At 48.7% G+C, this 22,749-nt stretch overlaps 2 protein-coding genes across 4 annotated transcripts; one reads left to right on the top strand and one right to left on the bottom strand.

The window, feature by feature from the left end:
• Positions 1-52: 52 nt before the first annotated feature.
• Positions 53-4,444, bottom strand: znf668 (zinc finger protein 668). Of its 3 annotated transcripts, none has more exons than XM_063222099.1 (2): positions 4,382-4,444; positions 53-3,348 (listed from the first exon to the last, which is right to left on the bottom strand). In XM_063222099.1, exon 2 carries the CDS (start codon positions 3,333-3,335, stop codon positions 1,314-1,316), a length of 2,022 nt encoding a protein of 673 aa, XP_063078169.1. In that variant the 5' UTR covers positions 3,336-3,348; positions 4,382-4,444; the 3' UTR covers positions 53-1,313. The 3 variants fall into 3 exon arrangements, with proteins under 3 accessions (XP_063078169.1, XP_063078166.1, XP_063078168.1); XM_063222096.1 differs by lacking the exon at positions 4,382-4,444 and adding an exon at positions 3,888-3,980; XM_063222098.1 differs by lacking the exon at positions 4,382-4,444 and adding an exon at positions 3,888-3,964 and having other exon boundaries at positions 53-3,345.
• Positions 3,902-21,992, top strand: znf646 (zinc finger protein 646). Its single transcript, XM_063222095.1, has 6 exons — positions 3,902-4,621; positions 5,603-9,167; positions 11,155-11,354; positions 11,925-12,217; positions 12,853-13,526; positions 17,047-21,992. Exons 2-6 carry the CDS (start codon positions 5,860-5,862, stop codon positions 18,191-18,193), a joined length of 5,622 nt encoding a protein of 1,873 aa, XP_063078165.1. The 5' UTR covers positions 3,902-4,621; positions 5,603-5,859; the 3' UTR covers positions 18,194-21,992.
• Positions 21,993-22,749: the final 757 nt, after the last annotated feature.

The following is a 22,749-nucleotide window of genomic DNA, read 5'->3' as shown; positions in this document are numbered from 1 at the left end:
TGTCCTGTCATCAATTAAGCTGTAGAACACCAAAAAAATATATCTTTAAGACTCTTTTGTGTGTCTTTATTTTGCAAAAGCGGCAGTCACAACTCATCACATCCGCTGTTTTGGCTCAACAGCCAGCGGAAAGGGGCCTGACAGGCGCAGTCAGTGCATCAATGCATTTTCTGTTAAATTAAATACCAGTGTCCAACAGAGAGGAAGCAAAAGACAAGATGAGATATATTGGCATGTCCGTTACATATAGAAATAAAAAAATATTTATAATAGTACAACACACATCAAGTTTGACTTTCACCAGGTAGTATTAAATAGTTGCACACTATTATGCACCTTGGTCACACAACACTGAAAAATGAAGCGAAATAATCCTGCGTTCATAACATTGGTTGATCCGCATGATCCATCCACATCACTGATTCTCCTTATTAAACATTCAGTATGCAATTTTAGTTGTTCATTTTGTGTGCTGCCATTCACAAATTTGATAATCAATGAATTCATGAATATTTACAACGCAATTAACAAATGTGTATTGGTCTGACCTAAATGTAGTCAATTTTAAGGCCAAAGATGTCAATGACTGGTATTTCAGAATGGCGGACATGGAGAAGATCCACATAATTCAGGTACGAAAGCGTAAGTAATGAATTCTTAGAAATGAATAATGCTGGTAAATAAACATGAAAAAGATAACATTTGTGAATGGGCAGCAAAACATCTTGAAATAAATAAAAAAATAACATACTCTTCAGAACATGATTAAACATGTTAACACCATAAACTGATTGGATTTATTTTCAAATAAAAAGGGCGCTCACATCACAGAAGCCATTAAGAGTAGCCTACCAATTTGTTTTCATGACAGACTGAAAAATGAAAACAAACAGGAAAACTAAATACCTCTGAACTACTGCATGTGGGAGTACATCTGCATAATTGACAGAGCTATCATGCGTCATTGTGCATCATTCTGAGCCATTATGAAACTCTCTGTGTAAAAACGTCACCGCAAATGTGGTTAACCCAACTGTTAACTTCACTGTTGCCCCTACACAGCTCTGAATAAGTAATGCTGAAGTCCAGCATTATCGTGGGTGAAACGGAAATACGCATGCAGTGTTTTTGTCAGCTACAGTATGTTTCCTTCTGACTGTAGCTGTATATGGATCTCTGTGATTATGGGAAAGTGAGAAGGGTGCACTTAAAACAACAAAGAGGCCACATGCTTTTGAATTAATCCATTAGTTTTTGTCTCCGATTAAGATTAAGATTTGGATTAAGTCTCATCTCCATCCTTTCTGCCCAACTCAAAGTCCATTATCCTTGTTGATGTAGACGTGAGTGGGCAGCGCCTGAAACGCCGACACTGGCACCGTCAAGGGCACCGTGAGGGAGATGGTGCCAGCCTCCACCACCGTGGCAGACTCCATCACGTCGGGGGGCGCCTCCGATGGTGGCAGGGGCTGGGTATGGATCAGCTGCTCAGCGGCACCACCCGCTTCCGCGTCGCTCCGATGCGTGCGCAAGTGCTTACGCAGGTAGGCGGCAAACAGAAACGCCTTGCCGCACACCTGGCAGGCGTGTGGCCGGACGGTGGAGTGTATGCGCTGGTGCTTGCGCAGTCCGGCCTTGTTCAGGAACGCCTTGCCGCAGCTCTCGCACACGTGTGGCCGCGGCTTGGGGTGCATCTTCTCGTGCTCCTGCAGATCGGACAGCTGTGCAAAGTCGGCCTGGCAGGTGGCGCAGACGTGCGGACCCATGGGCAGCGCCACCACGGTGGAGGTCTGCGCTGGCTGTGGCACGGCGGCTGTGGCCAAATGATAGCTCTCATGTGCCTGCACCTCCTCCCATGTCCCGAAGGTCAGCTCACACATGCTGCAGGAGAACTGTGGGAGCCCTAGCTGATGCATCTGAGAATCAGTTACAGTGGCCACGACAGCCACAGCGAGGGTGCCCTCGTGTTGCGGCTGCTGTTGGGCCGCCTCGGCCACGTGAGTCCTCTCGTGCTTGCGTAAACTAGACGACACCACAAAGGACTTACAGCACTGGTCGCACTTGAAGGGTCTTTCGCCGGTGTGCACGCGCCGGTGCTTGTTCAGGCTCGAGCGTTCGGCGAACGACTTCCCGCACTCGGTGCACGAGAAGGGGCGCAGGCCCGTGTGCACCAGCATGTGGCGCCGCAGGTCCCACGAGGCCACGAAGGCCTTGTCGCAGTTCTGGCACTTGTAGGGACGCTGGCCCGAGTGCACGCGCTGGTGCACGGCCAGGTCGGCCGGCTGGCGGAAGCGCTTGTTACACTTGTCGCACACGTACGGCTTGAAGCCCTGGTGGGCGCGCTGGTGCCGCCGGAAGCTGGACGGGTCCGAGAACATCTTGCCGCACTGCGGGCACAGGAAGGGCTTCTCCCCCGAGTGCGTGCGCAGGTGCGACTGGTAGGACGAGCGCTGGGTGAAGCCCTTGTTGCACAGGCTGCACTGATACGGCTTGTTCTGCAGGTGGATGCGCAGGTGGCACGCCAAGGAGGAGGAGCGCGAGAAGGCCTTGCCACAGTCGGAGCAAAGGTACGGCTTCTCGCCCGTGTGCGAGCGCTCGTGGTTCTTCAAATCCTTCAGCTCGGTGTAGGTCTTGTCGCACTGGCTACAGGTGTAGGGCCGGTGCCCCTGGTGGTTGCGCCGGTGTTTGCGGTACACCGACGGGTCGGCGAAGCTTTTCCCGCACTCGGCACAGAAGTAAGGCTTCTCGCCGGTGTGGGAGCGCTGGTGCACTTTGAGCTTGGAGAGCGTGGGGTAGCTCTTGGAGCACTGCGGGCAGGAGTGGGGCCTCTCACCGCTGTGCTGGGTCATGTGGATGCGCAGGCAGATGGCCTGCATGAAGGCCTTGCCGCACTCGGTGCACACGAAAGGTTTCTCGCCGGTGTGGGAGCGGCTGTGGTTGCGCAGCTCCGTCTGCGTCTTGTAGGCCTTGTGGCACTGCGGGCACTGGAAGGGGCGGTTATCGGAGTGGGAGCGCTGGTGCTTGGAGAGCTGGGAGCGGCTGGTGAAGCTCTTGTCGCACTGCGTGCACGTGTGCTTCCCTTGGGACTCGGACTGTGATCCTCCGTGCTTGGAGGCCTTGTGGCTCCGTAGGGCAGACGGACTGGGAAATGCTTCTTTGCACGCAACACATTTGTACGTGGGCTTAGGTTTGGGCGGCCTGCCCTTGCCTCTGCGGCGGGTGGGGGGCGGCTGTTCCTTGATGTCCTCTGAGCCTTTATTGGCCTCCTTCTCTGCTGTTGGTGGAGGTGTGTACTGCTCCTCAGTGGACGGACTGCCAGGCTGAGGAGATGCCATCTCTTCTGAACTGCTGTGTGACATGTAAAAATAAATAAATAAAAGGGTGAATAGGCTATGGTGCAATTTTTGTTTGTGACATACAGTTTAAATAATTCACGCACGTGATGATAATTTAAAACGTGTAGGCTACTAAGGGAAAGAGGAATGATCGACTCGACATCAAGGGCGAGTCTATTTAAATTCATCAGGAATAAAAGATATCTCAAAATGGCCGGCATTAGGACCTCTGGGACAATTAGGCAAAACGCTTTCGCTACAGAAGTTTCAATATTCCCTAGATTGCAGTGACACGGGGCATTGCACATGGTGATTCATGCTCCTGGTTGGACACGCACGGAGAAGTAATTGCCAGAAATACAGTCATTATGCATGTAATAAATAGCATGACAGGCGCGTCTTCGGCTTTTCTGTCAGCTAGTGTGACTCAAAATGGCTGGCTTTAGGACCGGCTGAACAAGCGTAATAGCGCCCTACTGTCATCGCAAGGGGGAAAGTATCTGATGCTGGGTTACACTAAAGTTTTGTATCATAATTAATGTTGCCCCTTACCTGTATTGCCGACGGTCTGGTTTATAAAGATACTGTTAACAATCTCAAATTAAGGTCAATGTATTTGTTGTTTTCTCTGCGCACCACTGAGCGACTGTTTAGGCGAGGACGGCTTTAGGACCATGACGAAAGATTGGTTTCAACGCGTCCAACTGCACACTGTCGCGGCAGATCCATTGAACTTGAACATGGAGCGACTTGATTGTCTGAATTACAGAAATATCGTAGAATAAATGCCCATAGCATCTATTTACTTAAGAGACTAAATAATTCGGGGACTCAAACTGAAGAAAAGGGAGGAGAGATTCACGTCTCCGGAGGGATGACGGTGGGAGGAGAAAGCTAGCAGAGAACATTAACAAGCTAACATGATTCCTTGCCAAATTAATTGCCCTTTTAGATGCGGTCAGAGTGTTTATGATACAGGGACAGTGAGTGAAGGAAGCATTCGTGTTGTGAATAACTGACATTGTTTTGTGATTGAGAAGCATTACCTTATCTTTCATAGCAGAGAAAAGTGAACAGATGTTGTGAAAATGGGGACTGATTTCCGTGATGCACATTTCCTGTTTCCTAGCAACAAGAGCAGGAAGTGTGTGGAATGGGATGGAAAAAGACAATTGAGGCATAGAACGGGGACATTGATAGCAAGTCGTCCCGAAAGAACAATGGGTCGTGATTCTCAAAAAGTATAGCTTTGGGCTGACTATATGTCGATTTCCCCCTACACTGTTGTAAGTATATATTTATGTTCTGTGTTTCAAACTGATTGAAACCACGTTATTTTGTTTCGGTAGCTAGCAAGTTAGCTTTTACCAGTTCGATGGTCAACGTTAGCTAACATTAGCTGCCCATTGGGTTAGCTAGTTGTTATATTGCTTGCGAACTGGCTAGCACTAGGTAACGCAAGCTAATTTGGTAAGCAAAATCAAATCAAAAGTTTGTTAACCGTCTGCATCAATTGTTACTCTTGCGCAATCATTTACTTTCGCTGTGGCCTATTTGTGCGCCTGTGTGGCTTGGTCTGTGCGGCGCATTCAAACGTTTATAAGAGGGAGAATCCTTACATGTTCTGTTTGAACAGCTAGTTAGCCCGTTAGCCACCAGCTAATTGTTTACTGTGTAAATAATCTAGCGCTGCCATTGTGCTAGCCACCATCTCGATGCGCTAGAACTACCTAGCTGGAGAGCTAAAAGAGTGCAAGTTCTGCAGTCAGCTGTGCAGATGTTGAATATTGCTTAATTATCCATTCTGTGTCCCCGCCATCCATCGCTAGAACGGTCTGGAGAGAAAAAATAATGTCCGGATTTGATTACATTGTTGGAATTGAATGAATGAGAAAAGAGTCGCCTGTAGCCGGCTAACTTTATTCGTTAACTGCCTGTTGTGTAATCAGAGGGAAACTACGATGTTATGTCGTATTTTATCAAGGATATTCGTGAAATTAATAGTATCCCTTTGCAGTGATTACGTAAAAGCCATCTCAGGGTTTTCCCTCTAAAATGTCCATAAATAGGCGACTCGGCCGCTGTAAAATCGCTGGGTAAGCAAAGTAAAGGAGACAGTGGCTTGTCAGTGACTTCATGGAACTTTCATTGCGATGACTCACGGACATAAAGCGGACTGTGTTTTAGCGCGCGTTTCTTTTTTTTGCCTACACTCTCACCGATAACGTTATTTCTTCTCTTTGCTCTTTTTTCCTCCCTCTCAACAGTTCCCAGCTGGTGCCTGCAACCCTTCGTCTCAAGCGGTTTCCCCCGTGGAGTGAATTTGAATGACTGACCTCATATCTCGTGCTTATCGCCCTCTCCTCCGCGGGGGCATACAGATAGTCTCTTTAGAAGTCCCGCGAATATGGAACTCTCGGATCCTTCTCTAATTCTCTGAAGAGTCAAATCCCCCACCAACAATACTTTCACGAATGAATCCGGCTGGCAGAGGAACCAGCACACCAGAACCACAGCGTCTGTGATGGCTGTGCAAGAACCGGGACGGACCAAAGGGTTTGTATGCAAGCACTGTGGCGTGGTGTGTGCCAACATGCCCAGCCTACTGGAACACATGGAGAGCCACCAGGAGTTGGCGGCGACGGACGAGGACCGCAAGTTCAAGTGCGACGAGTGCGGCCGCGGGTACCGGCACGCCGGCAGCCTGGCCAATCACAAGAAGGCGCACGAGGTGGGCTCGTTTCAGTGCCACATCTGCGAGAGGCAGCTGTCCAACAGCCTGGCGCTGAAGATGCACCTGCGCATCCACACGTCGCGCAAGAAGTACGCCTGCACAGAGTGCGGGAAAGCCTTTAGGCTGGCGACACAGCTGGCGACGCACCAGAGGGTCCATCGCAACGGAGGGGCCAGAGGGTCGGGTGGCAGTCGACGTGGCAGTGCCGGCGCCGCAGAAAACGCCCGAGGACGGCGGAGTTTTGACGTTGCTCCCGATCTAGAGGCCGACATGAGCCTGGACTTGGAGGGCGAGGAGGACGGGGAGGAAGAGGACGACTTTGGCAGCGGCGGTGGTGCCGCCGTGCCCGCCTTGGCGTCCGGCGACAAAGCCGGCTCCTCCGACGACGCCGGCGACCGACCATTCAAGTGCAACATGTGCGACAAGAGCTACCGGCACTACGGCAGCCTGTACCGCCACAAGGAGAGCCACCAGATGGGCGCCTTCGAGTGCCCCATCTGCTTCAAGCAGCTCAACAACCAGGCGGCCATGACCGCTCACCAGCGCACCCACTCAAAGACCATGGGCGGTGTTCCCGGGTCCGCCTCGGGCTCCGCCGGCGGCGCCACCCACGCCGACAGGAAACCGTACATGGGCTCGCAGCAGAACGGCGGCAGTGGCGACGGGTCGCCATCCGAGGCCAACTTCTGCCACCTGTGCCAAGTCTCGTTCCCCAATGAGGATGAGTTCCAGGACCACGTCCTGCTCCACAACTCGTCCTCGGTGTCCTTCGAGCTGCCCGTCAACATGCCCGACGAGGACCCGGGCCTGATCTACAGTGCCAGCCAGTCGCCCGACTACCCGCCCTCCAGCGATACGCCGCCCATGCCGCCGCTGCTGGACAAGCAGCAGGAGGACTACGAGCAGCCCGTGGGCTCGGCGGAGAACGGCCAGATCTACATCCCCGACGACCCCTTCCAGGACCAGGACCAGGAGCTTCGGCCGTCTCGACACCCGCCCGCGTTGAACTCCCAGCGGGCCACCAGGTCAACAACCTCGGGCGGAGAGGACCTCCAGGACGGAGACGACTCGTTCGACCACGAGGTCAAGGAAGAGGACGAGTCGGAGTCTCCAGACGCGGGCGACCGCAAGTTCAAGTGCGACGTGTGCCACAAGAGCTACCGGCACGCCGGCAGCCTCATCAACCACAAGCGCTCGCACCAGACGGGCGTCTACCAGTGCTCCATCTGCCGCAAGAACTACCCGCACCTGGCCGCGCTGCGCAGCCACCACCGCCTGCATCGCGCCCAGACCTCCGCCCACGGCGCAGAGGGGGACTGGCTGTCCTCCGAGCCCCAGACCCTGGAGAACCAGCACGGAGGCTACCCACCGTCGGATCCGGAAATGGAGGAGGACCTGGAGATGGGTGAGGAAGGCGAAGAGCTTGGGGAGAGCTTGCTGGAACCACCAGACGTTCAGGTCCAGCAGCAGGCGCGCGGGGCTCCCGCCATGCATCACGAGCAAGGCATGGACCAGCAACAACACCACCAACGTCACAACCGAGGAGGCCAGCAGCATTCACACATCCAGCACGCCAGCGGAGACGAGGGGGGCGACGCTATGGGGTACCAAGACCAGTACGACGTGCCGTACCCCCAGGATGGCACCCCCACGGGGCACCTACCTCACGACGACGGCGGACCACCCCCTGCCCACCTCATGGAGAGGCACATGTGTGCAGACTGTGGCAAGACGTTTGGTGACATCGCCAGCATCAAGTCTCACCCGTGCCCCATGCGCCAGGCCCATCACCACCCGCCTCACCCCCACCACCACCACAACCAGCAGCAGGACCACCACAGCCAACACCCCCACCCCCACCACCACAACTCCATCACCAACGGCTCGCACAGTGGCCACATGGACTACCACCACCACAGCCCGCACCTGATCGGAGAGACCGGCACACCCGTCGGCTACGACTCGTCCCAGGGTTACTACGGCACCCCGGACCACCACAACCCCCACCACCCTCAGCAGGGTGGCTACCACCAAAACATGCACGCAGCAGGAGGAGGAGGAGGAGGTATGATGGGCACCAGTGACCCAGCCAGAGGTTACGGTAGTGGTGGTGGTGGTGGAAGAGGGATGCAGGACCACAACCCACACCCACGCCACAACGATGAAGACAACTACGACGGAGGCGGCGAGGAGGAGGACGAGGAGGACGGCGAGATGTACCACTGCTCGGTGTGCGGCAACCACTACGCCAGCATGGGGGCCCTCAGGAGCCACCTGCGGGGCCACACCCAGGTCCACGGCACCCCCTCCAGCTCCGGGCCCTCCTCCATGTCCTCCCTGGAGGCGGAGAAGGACGAGGAGCCGGGGGGCGAGAGCCACCAGGGAGACGGCAGCCTGATCATCTGCAGCACGTGCGGAGAGAGCTTCACGCGCAAACAAGACCTCATGGCTCATCAGCTGATGCACAACAACCAGAACCAGGCTCCGAGCATCAACCCCGTGGACCACCACCATCACCATCACCACCCCCACCATCAGCAGCAGCAGTACCCACACCACCAGTCTCCCATGCAGCACCTGGGACCCCCAGCCCCACCTCCTCCTCCGCTCACACACTACGGCTCTAGCCCAAACGGCTCCATGAGGAGCTCCAAAGCCGAACCGGCACGGGCGTCGAACAGCAGCAGCACTGCCGGTGGTGGTGGCGGCGGCAGCCTCATCTGCAACAAGTGTGGCATCTCCTGCGTGAGCTTCCAGCACCTGGAGAACCACCCGTGCCCCGGACGAAGACTCAGCAATGAGGTGAAGAGCGAGGTCATCAAGCCTGACGTCGAGGCCCCGATGCTGGGGAGGAACGACGCGCGGCGCCCCAAGGGGAACCAGGATGGTGGTGGTGTTGGAGGTTCTGGTGCCGGTGTCGGTGGAGATAGGGTGTTTAAGTGTGACCAGTGCGGACGGGCCTACAGGCACGCCGGGTCACTGCTCAACCACAAGAAGTCACACAAGACCGGCGTGTTCCGCTGCTACGTCTGCCAGAAGCGCTTCTACAACCTGCTGGCTCTGAAGAGCCACGAGAGGACACACTTTGACATCAAGAAGTAAGAACACACTCAACACACACCACACACACTTTGACATCAAGAAGTAAGAAAACACACGACACACACACACACACACACACACACACACACATACACATACACACTTTGACGTCAAGAAGTAAGAACGCAGACATACACACGCAAAAGAGGCACGAGAGGACACACTTTGACATCAAGAAGTACGAGTAAAGATGCACACACACAAACCCACACAAGTCATGGGAGGACGCTCATTGACCTCAAGAAGTAAGACAAGACAAACGCACACCTTACATGGAGTATGTTTAACCCTGGGGTTATGAGGTTAATTATACAACAAGGTATATTTTGCAACACTCAAGTATTGTGTATGGTGGTGCTTGATGAATTGGGTAATTAATTCACCTTGTATGTAAAGTTTGGAAGAATATGAAGTCTCAGGAATAGACTTAAACTTGTTAAACCTTTGTATTATAATAGTTACTTCCTTCCTATTTATTGCATTTCTTAACCTCCTATCCTATCTTGTAAAATTTCTCTCTTTAGACATTCGTGCAAATATTTGTGAAATGAGACGCCTTATCAATGTTTTAACAACATTTCTAAACATTCTAGTCAATTTCCTGTTCCCCACTCCATTCTTTTAACACACCTCCAATGCAGTCCATTATTTATTAAAATCATTTAATTATTTAACTCGCTTTAACCTAAAGCACCGGCAAAAAAAAGTCTGATAAATGCCTAAGCCCTTTTTGGGAAAAGGTGCCATCAGCCTATAAAAACCTGATCTCATTGTTGGATTCACATAAAAACATGAAATAAGCTAAGACCCTCATCTCGCATTAGAACATGTTCATTATACCAACACTTTTTAAATTTAGAAATATCTGAAATTCCATGAGCCTAAAGCTGCATCCATGCAGCTCCAGGAGACCTAGGTCAGTGTCGTGTATGCACAGCATCCAGCATCAATGGGTTAATTATAGGGGTGTAAATCACAGCCTCCATGACGACACGATTCAATATCGATATCTTATTATTCGATGCGATTAGATTCGGTTTGACTTTTTGGCAATTACTTTTCCACTCCTATTATGTTATAGAGCTAGGGCATTGGGCAGGGGCCAGCGATTCAATTGTGTTCGATACTTAAGAATGCCCTATAATTCGATTCAATCGCCGGCCGAAGGATCGATGCATCAATACATTGCCATTACTTTTTAAACCCCTAGTTCATTACAATATCCCTTTTTTGTTCATTTGGTCTTTAGGCATGCATAATGAGTGTGGCAAATGAAGTAGACTTTCTGCAGTTGAATCTACTGTTAAATAATTTAATTATGTAATTGCAATATATGTGGCAAACGTAGACTTTCTTTCTAATTTCATTATTTAATTGCAATATTCCTGTTGGAATATTTTTTTCCACCATTTGGTCCTGTCTTTAGGCATATGTGTGCCAGCAATCAGTGTGGCAAAAGAAGACATTTTTAAAATGTTAACTACAATATGCCGGTAACACTTTATAATAATGTTCCTTAGTAAAGACTCAGTAAATAATTAACTAATGATGAACAAAACATTAACAAACATTTAAATTATTAACTAAATTGTAGTAATGCTTTATAAAAATATCTACAAATGATATATGCAAGATTTTACACACCTTATAACAGAGTATTTTATTCATTTACAAGCAACTTGTAAATGTTTGATAAATATAAAATATTAACATAGCATTTCCCAGTCATTTACAAGCATTTGTTTACATTTACTAGTCATTTACAAACATTTGTTAATGTTTTGTTCATCAATAGTTAATTATTTATTAAGTCTTTATAATGCTTTTTTGCATCCATTATTCTAAAGTGTTACCAATATGCCTATTACAATTACATTATATTTTTGTTCATGTGGGAAAAGCAGAGTTTCTGCAACTGAATCCATTGTTAAAAAAAATAATGTCCTGTATTTATTTCTGTTGTTCACTTGCTCCTGTCTTCAGACATACGTGTAACGAGTGTGGCAAGGCCTTCAAGATCCAGAAGCAGCTGCAGAACCACCTGCGGGTGCACGAGGAGAACAAGGCCAAGATCCAGGAGCTCAACAAGCAAATCCAGACTCTCATGCAGATGAACGGGGAGCTGGCCCAGAACGGCATCCGCAAGGCCCAGAGGCGCCGACGACGACAGCCCTCGGTCACCGGTAAGACCCGTAATAATGATCCAAAATAATTGGCAATAGCTTTTTAAAATGGAGAACACAGTTGGCGACAACCCTTAGTTACCTGAAATAATGATTCAAAAGTAACCCAAATAATGACTAATATTAATTAATATTAGTCGCTAAAAAACTATCGATGTTGCTAATTATTCTATATAAAACTAAATGGTAGATGATGACCTTGAAATGGAGAGCTGGCCCCAGAGCGGCCTGCGCAAGGCCCAGAGGTGTAGGCCTCGCCAGGCACCCTCTACAGGTAATAATCAATAAATAATAAAAAAAACTTGATGATAAAGCTATCGATAATGCTAATTAGCATTAAATCTTTTTTTTTTTTGAATCAAGCCAGGTGTCGTGAGACCCTTGCTACTGGAATGCCTGGAACAAAAATCTATAAATGAATAAATATATATTTTTAAACAAGATAAAACATTTTGACAAGTGTATTTTATTTGTTCTATAAGTTTTGGGTTCAGTTTCAAAATGTCAATATTATCATTTAACACAATATTTGTCATGTAATTTAATCCATCAAACTATTTCTCACTACAGGTAACGGTTCAGCGGGCCCCAGCCCAGAGAAAGGCAGTGACGGTGGAGGATCATCCACAGTCCAGTCCCCGGGGGCAGCGGCAGGCACCCCGCACGACCCCAACGACCCGCGGCCCTACGTCTGCAACCAGTGCGGCCGCAGCTACCGCCACGCCGGCAGCCTGGTCAACCACAAGAACTCGCACAAGACGGGCGAGTACCACTGCTCCATCTGCAACAACACCTACTCCAACCAGCTGGCCATGAAGAACCACCTGCGCATCCACTTTGGCCTCAAGAAGCACGCCTGCCAGGTGGGGACATTAGCCAGGACTTCACCATGCAAATTGCTTTTGGCATATTATTATTGTTGTTGTTTGTTATTGTTATTATTAAGTTACATTTAGCTGACACCAGGTAGGCAGGGCTGGACTGGGCTAAAAAACATAAATTGGTGATTGAAAGCCAACAAGGTAGTATTTGTTTTGGCTGATGCTCGCGAACTACTCAATGTTTTTTTTCATTAGATTTCCGCTAGAATCGATTTTTGGTGTCATGAATCAATATAGTATGGATGAATAATTTGTGATTAATGTACAAGCAATTAAAATCTTCTTCTATAATCCCATAAAAAACAAAAAGCTAAAAATGTGTATTTCTGGGAATTCAAAATGGCGGCCCATGGAGAAGATCCCCCATTTCATGTATGAAAAGTGACATTTTTCCAGTCATAATGAATACTTTGAATTTAATGGTGGTGGAGGGTATTCAAGAAAAAGGTAACATTAGTGAATGGGTAGCATACATTCTGGAAGTAAACAACAAAAAATCTTACACGGTGTACCTTTTAAAAAAAAAAAAAAAACCGTGAATGACCCGTATATTGTGAAAAGAATTATTGTGGTATATTGTCCTGACGATTTTTCTTTTTGCACTCCCCTTCTTCCAGGAGTGTGGCAAGGCCTTCCGCGGCAAGAAGCAGCTCCTCAGCCACCGATGTGCCGCCAACCGCAAGAACGCAGACGGAAACGGACCGCCGCGCTCCCGCAGTGGCCGCCGAAAACCTCGCCTGCCCACCTGCCGAAAATGCCGCCAGTCCTTCCCCACGCCCGCCGAGCTCGAGGCCCACGAGTGCAAGGGACCCCCGCCGGGCGCCGCTGCCGGCGACGGCACGCCCAGAGAAGAACGCCCGTACAAGTGCGGCATCTGCGGGCGAAGCTACCGGCACGCGGGCTCGCTCCTCAACCACAAGAACACGCACAATACGGGCCACTTCAGCTGCACCTTCTGCAGCAAACCCTTCTCCAACCCCATGGCGCTGCGTAGCCACACGCGCATCCACACGCAGAAGAAGAAGCACGTGTGCCCCACCTGCGGCAAGGCCTTCCGGCTCTCCAGCATCCTGCACAACCACCTGAAGATCCACACCCGCGGCAACTGCACCTTCAGCTGCCCCACCTGCAACAAGACCTTCCAGGGCCGCTCGGGCCTGAAGAGGCACCGCTGCCTGGGGGCCGCTGGTGGTGCTGGTGCTGGTGGAGGGAGTAGGAGTGGGAGTCGGAGTGGTGGGAGATCGAGACGCAGTTCCGCCAACGGCCAGGAGGGCGGCGACAGGTGCTACACGTAAGTCATCTCTTTTAATACGTCTTCCCTTGTCAGACTTGGGAGAATCTCATTCATTCCTTCAGGTCTTCTTAACCCATTTTAGCCTAAGGCACCTTCAATAAACACCTGAAAGCCTAAGCCCTTTTTTGGAAAAGGTGCCCTCAGCCTATAAAAACTTTAATATCTCAGCCTCCGAAGCACATGAAAACTTGAAATAATTTGCATTTAAAAGCTGGCGTCCTCATCTTGCATTAGAATATATTCATTCAGCTATAACAGCCACATTTTTAATAATAAACTCAAATCTCAAGAGCCTGAATGCAGCGTCTATGTAGCTCCAGGCACCTAGGTCAATGCAGTGTACAGCATCAGGCTTAAAAGTCAAGATTCTAGTCGTGGGTAAACTTTTGTGGGGCTTGAATATTTCAGTCCAGTTGTTTACAAGTAAGAGACTCTTTAACACATCTCTTATCAGTAAGACTGTTCCTAAAACAAAAAGAAATCTTTTCTGAGTCTGTACAGATTCTCTCTCTCTCAGGTCATATCGAGTCATAAGATATTCATTTTGGGCAAGTTGACTACTTCATGTTGCTTAAAGGCTTCATACTCCAAAGGCCCCAAGCTTCAACCAAATGTCCAGTTGTTTACAACTACATTTTTATGACTCATGAGTCCCTCAGGCTATTGCTGTGTCTTTGTATGTGTGGTAATGATGGATAGCTGTGGTGTGGAGGACACAAAGGGAGGAATGAATGGGGCTGAATCTCTCATCTCTACTGTCCCGACTCCCAGGCTGCATTGTTGTTTCGTGGCCATGTCAGTGGGGGACAGAAGTGGGCAGGGTAGAAGGTAGAAGTCCTGCCATGCATGCCCATGGGAGGTGCCGTTTGATCATAAGGGTCTGAGCAGGCGTCACCCAACAGTTTTTCTCTTCCTTTTTAAGGGTGCTGACCAAAATATTGTTTATAGGTACACTGAGGAAGGCAGAACGCCGAAACTCGTCTGTGTAGTAAAGAAACCTATGCATGGTGCAACCTTTTTTCATTTTTCAGGTGCCATTTGATTCCATGTACATGTTGCAGAGACTGAAACTGGATTGGAAAACGTGTGAAAAGTGCAGCAGTGTTTCCCCCAAAGTGTTTGTTAGTCAAGGTGGTGGGGTGTTAAACGTGTAGTTTTTTGGCTAGGCACCTTTAGATATGACATTAACAACATGAAATCTTTATCTTTAAATGTCATTCAATGTGCTAAAGAGTAGAGAAAAGAGAAGAAAAAGAAGAAACTATTTTGTGTTATGGATAGTATGTAATTAACTCACCGAAGGCAGATGAGAATAGCTGTTTTTAATGTTCTTTTAAAACAAGAAACTGTTGGGGCAGTTCTAATTTGGACAGGAAGCATTTTGCAGCAAAATGACTAAATGCCATTTCACCCTGTCTTATGCTCATCCAACCTCAACAAGGTAAGGTGCAGGGCAGGCTAACGAAAAAGTAGAAGCTTTCTATCACACTGAACTGAGTTAATTTAAAACCCACATTTTTGATCAGCCACTGTTTTTTGTTGTTGTTTTTTTTGCACGTGTCCTCAAGATTCAAGATGCCATTTTTTCAAGATTCAATTGAATGAGTAGACTAGCTGAATAGCATCATGCTGCATTTCAAGAGGAGGGTAGAGGTGAATTGGCACCTTGAAGAGCCCCGCGTTCTCATTTTTAGTCATTTTAAGGAATTCATATCTTTCATATACTGAATATACAGCAGTATTACAGCAGTATTACTAGGTTTACCTCTTTCTGTAGGTTAACTGGGCCAGCTTGATCACTTGGCTATGTTCCTGAAATGCCCCCCCAGGGAGCTCCTCTATCGAGGAGAAACTGGATGAGGAGATGATGAGGCTGGATGAGGCTGCAACAAATGATGCAGGCAGCTCCACACCTTCTGAACCGGGGATGTGGCTGATAGCAGACAGGTTGTTGTGTGAATGCAAGATGACTGTGCCGTAGGCAGAGGAGGGGAGAGGGGGAGGGAAAAGAAGGGAAGAGAGAGGAGGGGAGGGGATGGGGTGAACGGGCTGAATAAGGCCCGTCTGCGTGGGTGGGATGCTGCTGCTCATTTAGAGCCGCTAATCTCAGTGACTCACTCTGCTGCCTGCCGTGCTCATGAAGCAGCAGCACAAGACGCACATAATATACACGTCAATATGCAGTGGGCGTCAAGTGAAGTGTCTCTCTTTACATTACATTGACACATCCATCTCTTGATGATGATGATTGATGACGGGCTTATTTTTTCAGTGTATTCAGATGTACTCATTAATCGTACAGGATGTGCAAAGTACAAATCAATATATAATGTGCGTCGGTAATATCTTATTACATTGCGAGAACTCCATTGATGCAGATGGTCGGTTCAGTGTGACTAGGACAATTACTCTTTTCGTACATGTAAAGGTGGATGTCCCATGTCCACCATTTTGAATTTCCAGCTGCATTTTTTACATTTTTAGCTGCAAAACGTGCTGTACTTTGGTCATGCTATATTAGTTTATTACTTCGTAAAAAGGTCGAATTTGGCAACAGGCAGCGCAGTTTCGATTAGGGAGCATAGTCGCAACACCTATTCTGGCCACAGTCTTACACACTGCAGCTTCAAAACTAGGTTCTATGGGAGTAAAGAAACTAGAAGTACTGAGAAAAATCCATAGTCCTCAAAAGGGTTAAACTGGGTTTCGCACCCATGCAGAAGCCTCTCCAACATCCCGGAGTCAGACGGCCAAGAAGACCTTGAACTCATCTGCTCCCTGTCTGTCTGTAGCACAACAGACGACTCCTTTGTGTGACTCAGATCATGTTTGGGTTGGGTGTGTAGTCTTCTCTGCTGTCTGTTTCTCTCTTGGGCCCTAAACTCATTGATTACAGATTTCAGGAATCTCTCTTCTCATTCTCGGTCTCGGGGCCTTGATGTGCTTGAATGTCGAGTTCTGAAATGAGAGGCTTTTGCTTTGCACACTCCCATACTGTATATGCTCGAGCAGCAGCGAAACTCCATGCACTCCACCCTCCCCTTCATCCCCTGCCGTGCCCCCCCTTCCCCTGACTCGTATTTCCTGTGCGTATGCTGTTTTAAGTCGAAGCGGCAGAGTTGATGTGGTCAGCTTTGACCTCTCGTCCTTTTCTTCTGCCTTTTTCCTCTCTCTTGTGCTCTCTCTTTCTTCGTCGCTCTCACTCTCTCCCTCTCCCTCTCCCTTTTTTCTCTCTCTCTCTCTCTCTCTCTCTCTCTCTCTCTCTCTCTCTCTCTCTCTCTCACTTTCATTTTTCTGTCTTTTTTTTTCTTCTCTCGCACTTCCCACTCTTCCTGTCACTCTCACACTCTCCATCTCTTGCTCCTTTCTTTCTTTGTTTGTGTCTTTCTTTCTTTCTTTCTTTGTTTCTTTCTTTTTTTCTCACACCACATCTTATCTGCATGCATTTCTTTGCTCTCCTGATCCATCACACCATCTCAATCATGCTCTCTCTCTCTCCCTCCCTCTCTCCCTCCAGATGTGACCAGTGCGGGCGCTCCTACCGCCACGCGGGCTCCCTGCTGAACCACAAGAAGACCCACTCGGCGGACCTGCTCAACTGCGGCCTGTGCCTGCGCACCTTCGCCGACGCGGCCGAGCTGGAGCGCCACTCGCAGATGCCGCGCCACTGCTGCCCCGACTGCGGCAAGACCTTCTGCGAGTTCGCCCACATGCAGAGCCACATGGAGGTGCACAGCAAGGGCCGCCCCCTGCAGGGCGCCATCACCAGCCCCACGGGGAGCGTGGGCAGCGGGGCGTCCGGCTCGGGATACCCCCACCATCACCCCCACCCCCACCCGCTCCATCACCCGCATCAGCAGCAGCAGCACCATCCCCATCCCCACCACCACCACCTCGGTCACCCGCACCACCCGCAGCAGATGCACCACCCGCACCCCCACCACCCCCACATCCAGACTCCGTACCCGGGCTACCCGCCCAGGCACCACCCGGACGGCATGCCCATGGCGGAGGACGAGATGGACTGGCACTCGGGCGGCATGGACCCGCGTGGCATGGGCGGCCCCGGCAGCGGTGGCAGCTTGCCCAAGATCGGCCAGGCGTTTGGAGCAGGTGGAGGAGGTGGCACCATGGCCGGCGGAGGTGGAGGTGACGGGGGCAGCGGTAGCGGCGCTTACCCGAGCGACATGCAGGATCACGGGGAGGAAGACGACGACGGCGGCGCGCCCGGAGGAGGGGCCGGCGACCCGGAGGAGAAGAGCCACGTGTGCGAGCACTGCGGCCGCGCCTACCGGCACGCCGGCTCGCTGCTCAACCACAAGAACTCGCACAAGACGGGCAGCTTCTTCTGCGCCGTCTGCCAGAAGGAGTTCACCAACCTCATGGCGCTCAAGAACCACCGGCGCATCCACACGGAGCCCAAGCGCTACCAGTGCCTGGAGTGCGGCAAGGCCTTCCGCGTCTCCACGCAGCTCATCTGCCACCGCCGCATCCACACCAAGGAGAAGCCCTTCTCCTGCCTGCTGTGCGACAAGCGCTTCTCCAGCAAGTCCAACCTGCGCCACCACCAGAAGATGCACCAGAACTCGCAGGCCTCGTACGAGGCCGCCTTCGACATGGACCCGGGCTCGTTCATGGGGCTCGGCGTCGACCCGTTTCTCTAAAAACGGATCCGCTCCCTTCGTGCGAGCTGAGATGAGCTGAGGTCACCACCCCTACCCCCCAACTCTGTGACTATCTATCTCTTTTTTTTGCAGATTCAGGACTGGAAGGTTGAGGTGAGGTGAGGTGAGGTTAGGTCAGGACCCCTTTTTCTTGAAAGCATCCTTTCTAATCAGTTAGCTAATTGGTGGGTTGCCAATGGGGAAATTGCATTGCAACAGAATAAGTTGCTAACTTGGTTGTCAAGACACCTGTCAAGAAACACACCCCAGGTTGGTGGGGTGGTTGGGGTCAGTTTTATCTTTTTTTTTTTTTCAACTACGTCAAACTAATTCCATTTTCAAGCAAAGCAGGAAAGAATAGAAAACGAGTGGGGTGTAAGTTTGTGTCTGTGCCACCGGATGCTACTTGACCTGCTTCAAATGCATTGATTTGAAGGTGTCTGAGGTCAAGTGAAAAAAAAGGGGTAGTCATCATTGGTAGTCCTCCATGGGCGTTAGGGTGGACCCCTTTTTTTCCCTCTGAGCCCTAATGGAGCTGACGTGCCCAGACCAACCAACTAACTAACCAACCTCCTCTTATTCTGTACTGTCTCTCTCAGTGTTTTCAGCCCGACAGGCCAGGGGAATTTATTGGGGATTGGGGGTGTGTGTGGAGTGTGTGTGTTTTGGGGGGGGGCTCAACTCTACTGGCTGTATACACACGCACGCCCTGTGCTCCAAGGGAAGATGGGCAAATTATAGCTATTATATATATTTAAAGAGGAAAAATACCCCCCCCCCCCTCCCCCCCCACACACAACCATTCACCACCACCAATCAAGCCTCACATTTACCCCCCCGCCACTTACACTTCACCTCACATTTCACCACCACCACTATCATCATCATCATCATCTTCAGCTATACTGTTATATAAAACGGCTGATGCCGATAAATTGTAAAATCAGGTTAGTCTGCTGGTCCTATCTAAGGCGGTGGTGCTCAGGTGCCCCATCCCCCACTATATCACCCCCATCCCCCTCTCTCTCTCTTTCTCTCTCTCTCTCTTGTTCTCTTTCCTTCCGCTGCCTGCCCGCCTGTCTGCCTGCCTGCCTGCCTGCCTGTCTGCCTCCCCCTCCTCCACCTCTCTGGATTGGCAGATTCCTCTCTCTGGCATGCCGGTCGGCAGCGCAGCAGGCTTTTCATTAGGTGCAGTCAGGCATACACCCCATTTAGACTACCTCTGGTAGGGACATTGACACTGTAAAGAGAAGAAAAACTATATATATATATATAAATATAGCTCCAGAAATCACATTGATGGTGCCTGACTGACTCACAAACTGTTTTATGGATGTTGTTTATTTTTATTCTTTATTTTTTTTGACGTTCTGTTTTTCCGTTAATGTTTTTTAAGTTTTTCTTTTAAATAAGTGCACAAATCCTAAATATTTTAATGGTACTATTTTAACCTCTCCTACTGTTTGTCCGAAGACGGTCTGGGCGAATGGTCCAGCTGTGACCTTACTGTTATCCTCAAACCCCAACCCCCCCCCCCTTACCCTGACCACCCATGTTGCCTCCAGACGTAGAGTCCGACCAATCGAATCGATCGACTTAATCGATTTGGGATCAATGGGTCGATCGATTGCTTGTGAAACCGAACGACCTCGATGTAAGGAAGCGAGCAACTGATGGCTTAATTCTAGCCAGTTGACCTGGCTGGCGACAGACGAGCTCAAATTAAATAGATGAGAATAAATGGAGGTTTCAAATATAGAAAGTAAAAGGCGTAAGACAGCGGTGCTTTTTCTTTTTCTTCTCGGGGAGCATGTGACGGCACCAGAACTGACTGATGGGGGTCGCCTGGTTAATCCCAGTGGAATGTGCGAGTGCTCCTTTTTCTTGTCTCATTTTACTGTCACGCTTCCTCCAAGGCCTTGAGCTTAGCGCTCTGCTCAACGACGAGCGATAGTCCCCGCGGGGAGACAAGGAGGCGAGGAGATAAAAGGTACCCCCCCCCCTCCTGCTCTACCGTTAACGCTTCAAAATGCGCCAGTGTCCGCTTGTATTGGGGGTGGAAATTCAAACTTGTCGTGCCCAGTGCTTCCTTATTAAATTAGCTTCAGGTTCGTGTTAGTGTACTGTTCCACATAAAGACTTGTCAATTTGTGTCTTATTAATTTAGTCTCTTTTATTTTTCCTTTTTAAAAGAATATATATTATATATATGTAAACATATATAGATATATGAATACCAACCTCTCTCTCTTCCCCTTTCCTGTGTTAACCCTCTGGGTGTTTTTTAGACTGATTGATTGACTGATGGGCGTCTCGTACTGGCTTCACTGTGGGCAGTGCTCCTCAAATACACTGCGGCTGTTTGACAGCAAGGAACGGTTCACGTTTGTGTCCTCCTTCCTCTCCCTCCTCCTTTCTCTCCCTCCCTCCATCCCTCTCTGAACCTTATCTACGAGATATCAAGTGTATTTATTTATTTAAGAAGAAAAAAAGACTATTTATACCCCACACCTTTTAATGTTTTTTTTTGTAAGACTATATCAGGAGTCTCGACTCTGAGCGTTTTTAAAAACTCTGGTATTCCATGTGCATGTTTCTGATGTGCTCTTAAAAGTCCACTTCGGATTGATTGTAAATGACGAAAAAAAAAATCATGACGCCTTGGTAGTCTAGAGAAATACAAAAGAAAAAGAAAAAAAAAACAACAGAATCCGCTATTATGAGTCCCAACTTAAATTCACATCTTTCAGAACATTTCAGATTGGTGTCTTTTTGCAATAATATTAGTATCATGATAATAATTGACAATAATGGTATTGTTAAGTATTTTTCCCGCAGTGCGTATTTTAAGAAGACTCTGTTGTACTATATCACTGTTCTTCTTTTTTATTATTATTTTTTTTAATCTTGTGCAAGTGTTTTTATTTTTCTCCTTTTTTTTCGTTTTCTTCACGAAACTTATTACTGTCACGCACAAGATGGAAAAAAAACGTATGTATGTATCTTCAAAGTGTTTGTGGCGACCTCACAGTTGTCTGTGGTGGTGGTGGTGTTTGTGATTTTAGGCATCCATGGTCTGTTCTGTTCAGCTCTCACTTTTAGCAGTACACCAAGGTGGAGGTGATGTGATGATGTGAGGCTCGGGGGGGACCTTGTTATTTCAAAAATAACTGCTCAGGTTTCACACCTTTATAGGATGAAAAAAAACACCACATACACTACAACATGAAATAAACTGTAAAACATTGTATTTGGTTATATAAATATTATATAAAAACCGCGACTTCTGTTTGGCTCTCTCACCCGAGACGCACAAAAGGCATCAAGTGATAGACGACAGATTTTCTTGGAAAGGTGGCGAAGCCAGGCTGCATTTCTTACACGTGCCATTTCCTACCATTGTACTCAGACTTAAGAGAGGAGGGAAAAAAAGACGATGTTGCTATTAATAGTTTCCATTCTATGCCTATATTCACATGCTTATTGATTTTTATTTAAGAATAGGAGTCCAGCCCTTTTGTGTAATCAATGGCTTTCAAGTGCATTTCAAACTCCAATATAACGAACTGACTTCTGAAATGTTAATTGAGACCTCTCTCTGTCTTTTTCTCTCTCTCTCGCTCTCTCTATTTCTGCAATCAGTTGCATATATCTTAAAGAAAATATACAAATATTTATTTTTGTTCTTTTGTTGATCAATGTTTTCTCTTTCTTGAGTAGAGGACTTGCAAATAATGTTTATTTGTAGACGGTCATGCCCTCACTTTCTTGAAATAAAATAAACACGGTGTTAAGACCACTTTGGTGGTGATGCAGATTATTTTTTTCCACCCCCGCACACGCATGCACTGAGTTGTAAGCTTGTTGACTGAGTAGCCTCATAATATGAACTGTTTTGCCAACTGAACGCTGTACTAGTACTGTAACTGAAAAGACTTTACTATGATGCCAGGCCTACTACAGCACCACTACTACTACTACTTACTACCACTACTACAGTCTTTAGTAATACTTATTAATTTGGTCATTGCCATTCTGGTAACAGCGACTTTTTAACAGGGGCTTTGTCAAGGTTGATTAAAAGGCTACAAGTGCACAGTAATGATGTGTCAGGCATGGTACCTTAAATCAGGAGTGATGCAGTCCGTGGTCGAGTTATGAAATCAAACCAGGGGGGATGGTCAAACATGGATTATGATTGTTTGGGGGCTTCCCCCCTAAGAACATTTTGAAAATGCGGTTGTTAAAAGTGCAATTTTAACGCAATATGTGATTGTATAGCCTATAAATCAATATAGATCAATGGTTTTAGAGGGGGATGATCAGGGCTTTTTCTAGGAATTTTTGGCATGAGGGAGCATCATGGCAGGTTGCGGGGGGTGAAGGGGGGGAATTTACTAGGGGCGCTCAAAAAAGTAATTTATATATATTAAACAAAAGAAGTATGAGGGTGCACCCGCGGAGGTATGAGGGTGGAGCGCCCCTATTTCCCCGTTCAGAAAAAGCCCTGGATGATTTTTGACCATTTTCTTGGAGGGGGGACGATCTTTGACCAT

This window comes from Engraulis encrasicolus, chromosome 17 (assembly GCF_034702125.1).
Source record: "Engraulis encrasicolus isolate BLACKSEA-1 chromosome 17, IST_EnEncr_1.0, whole genome shotgun sequence".
NCBI classification, from domain to species: domain Eukaryota; kingdom Metazoa; phylum Chordata; class Actinopteri; order Clupeiformes; family Engraulidae; genus Engraulis; species Engraulis encrasicolus.
Note: the sequence above shows the minus strand (reverse complement) of the source record. Positions and strands in the feature narration are given on the sequence as shown.

Bases quoted from the DNA above. Each gene is read 5' to 3' on its own strand.
- znf668 (XM_063222099.1), bottom strand. From the start codon at position 3,335: ATGGCATCTCCTCAGCCTGGCAGTCCGTCCACTGAGGAGCAGTACACA.
- znf646 (XM_063222095.1), top strand. From the start codon at position 5,860: ATGGCTGTGCAAGAACCGGGACGGACCAAAGGGTTTGTATGCAAGCAC. The intron at 12,218-12,852 runs GTGGGGACATTA...CCCTTCTTCCAG, and splicing joins TCAAGAAGCACGCCTGCCAG to GAGTGTGGCAAGGCCTTCCG. The intron at 13,527-17,046 runs GTAAGTCATCTC...CTCTCCCTCCAG, and splicing joins GGCGGCGACAGGTGCTACAC to ATGTGACCAGTGCGGGCGCT.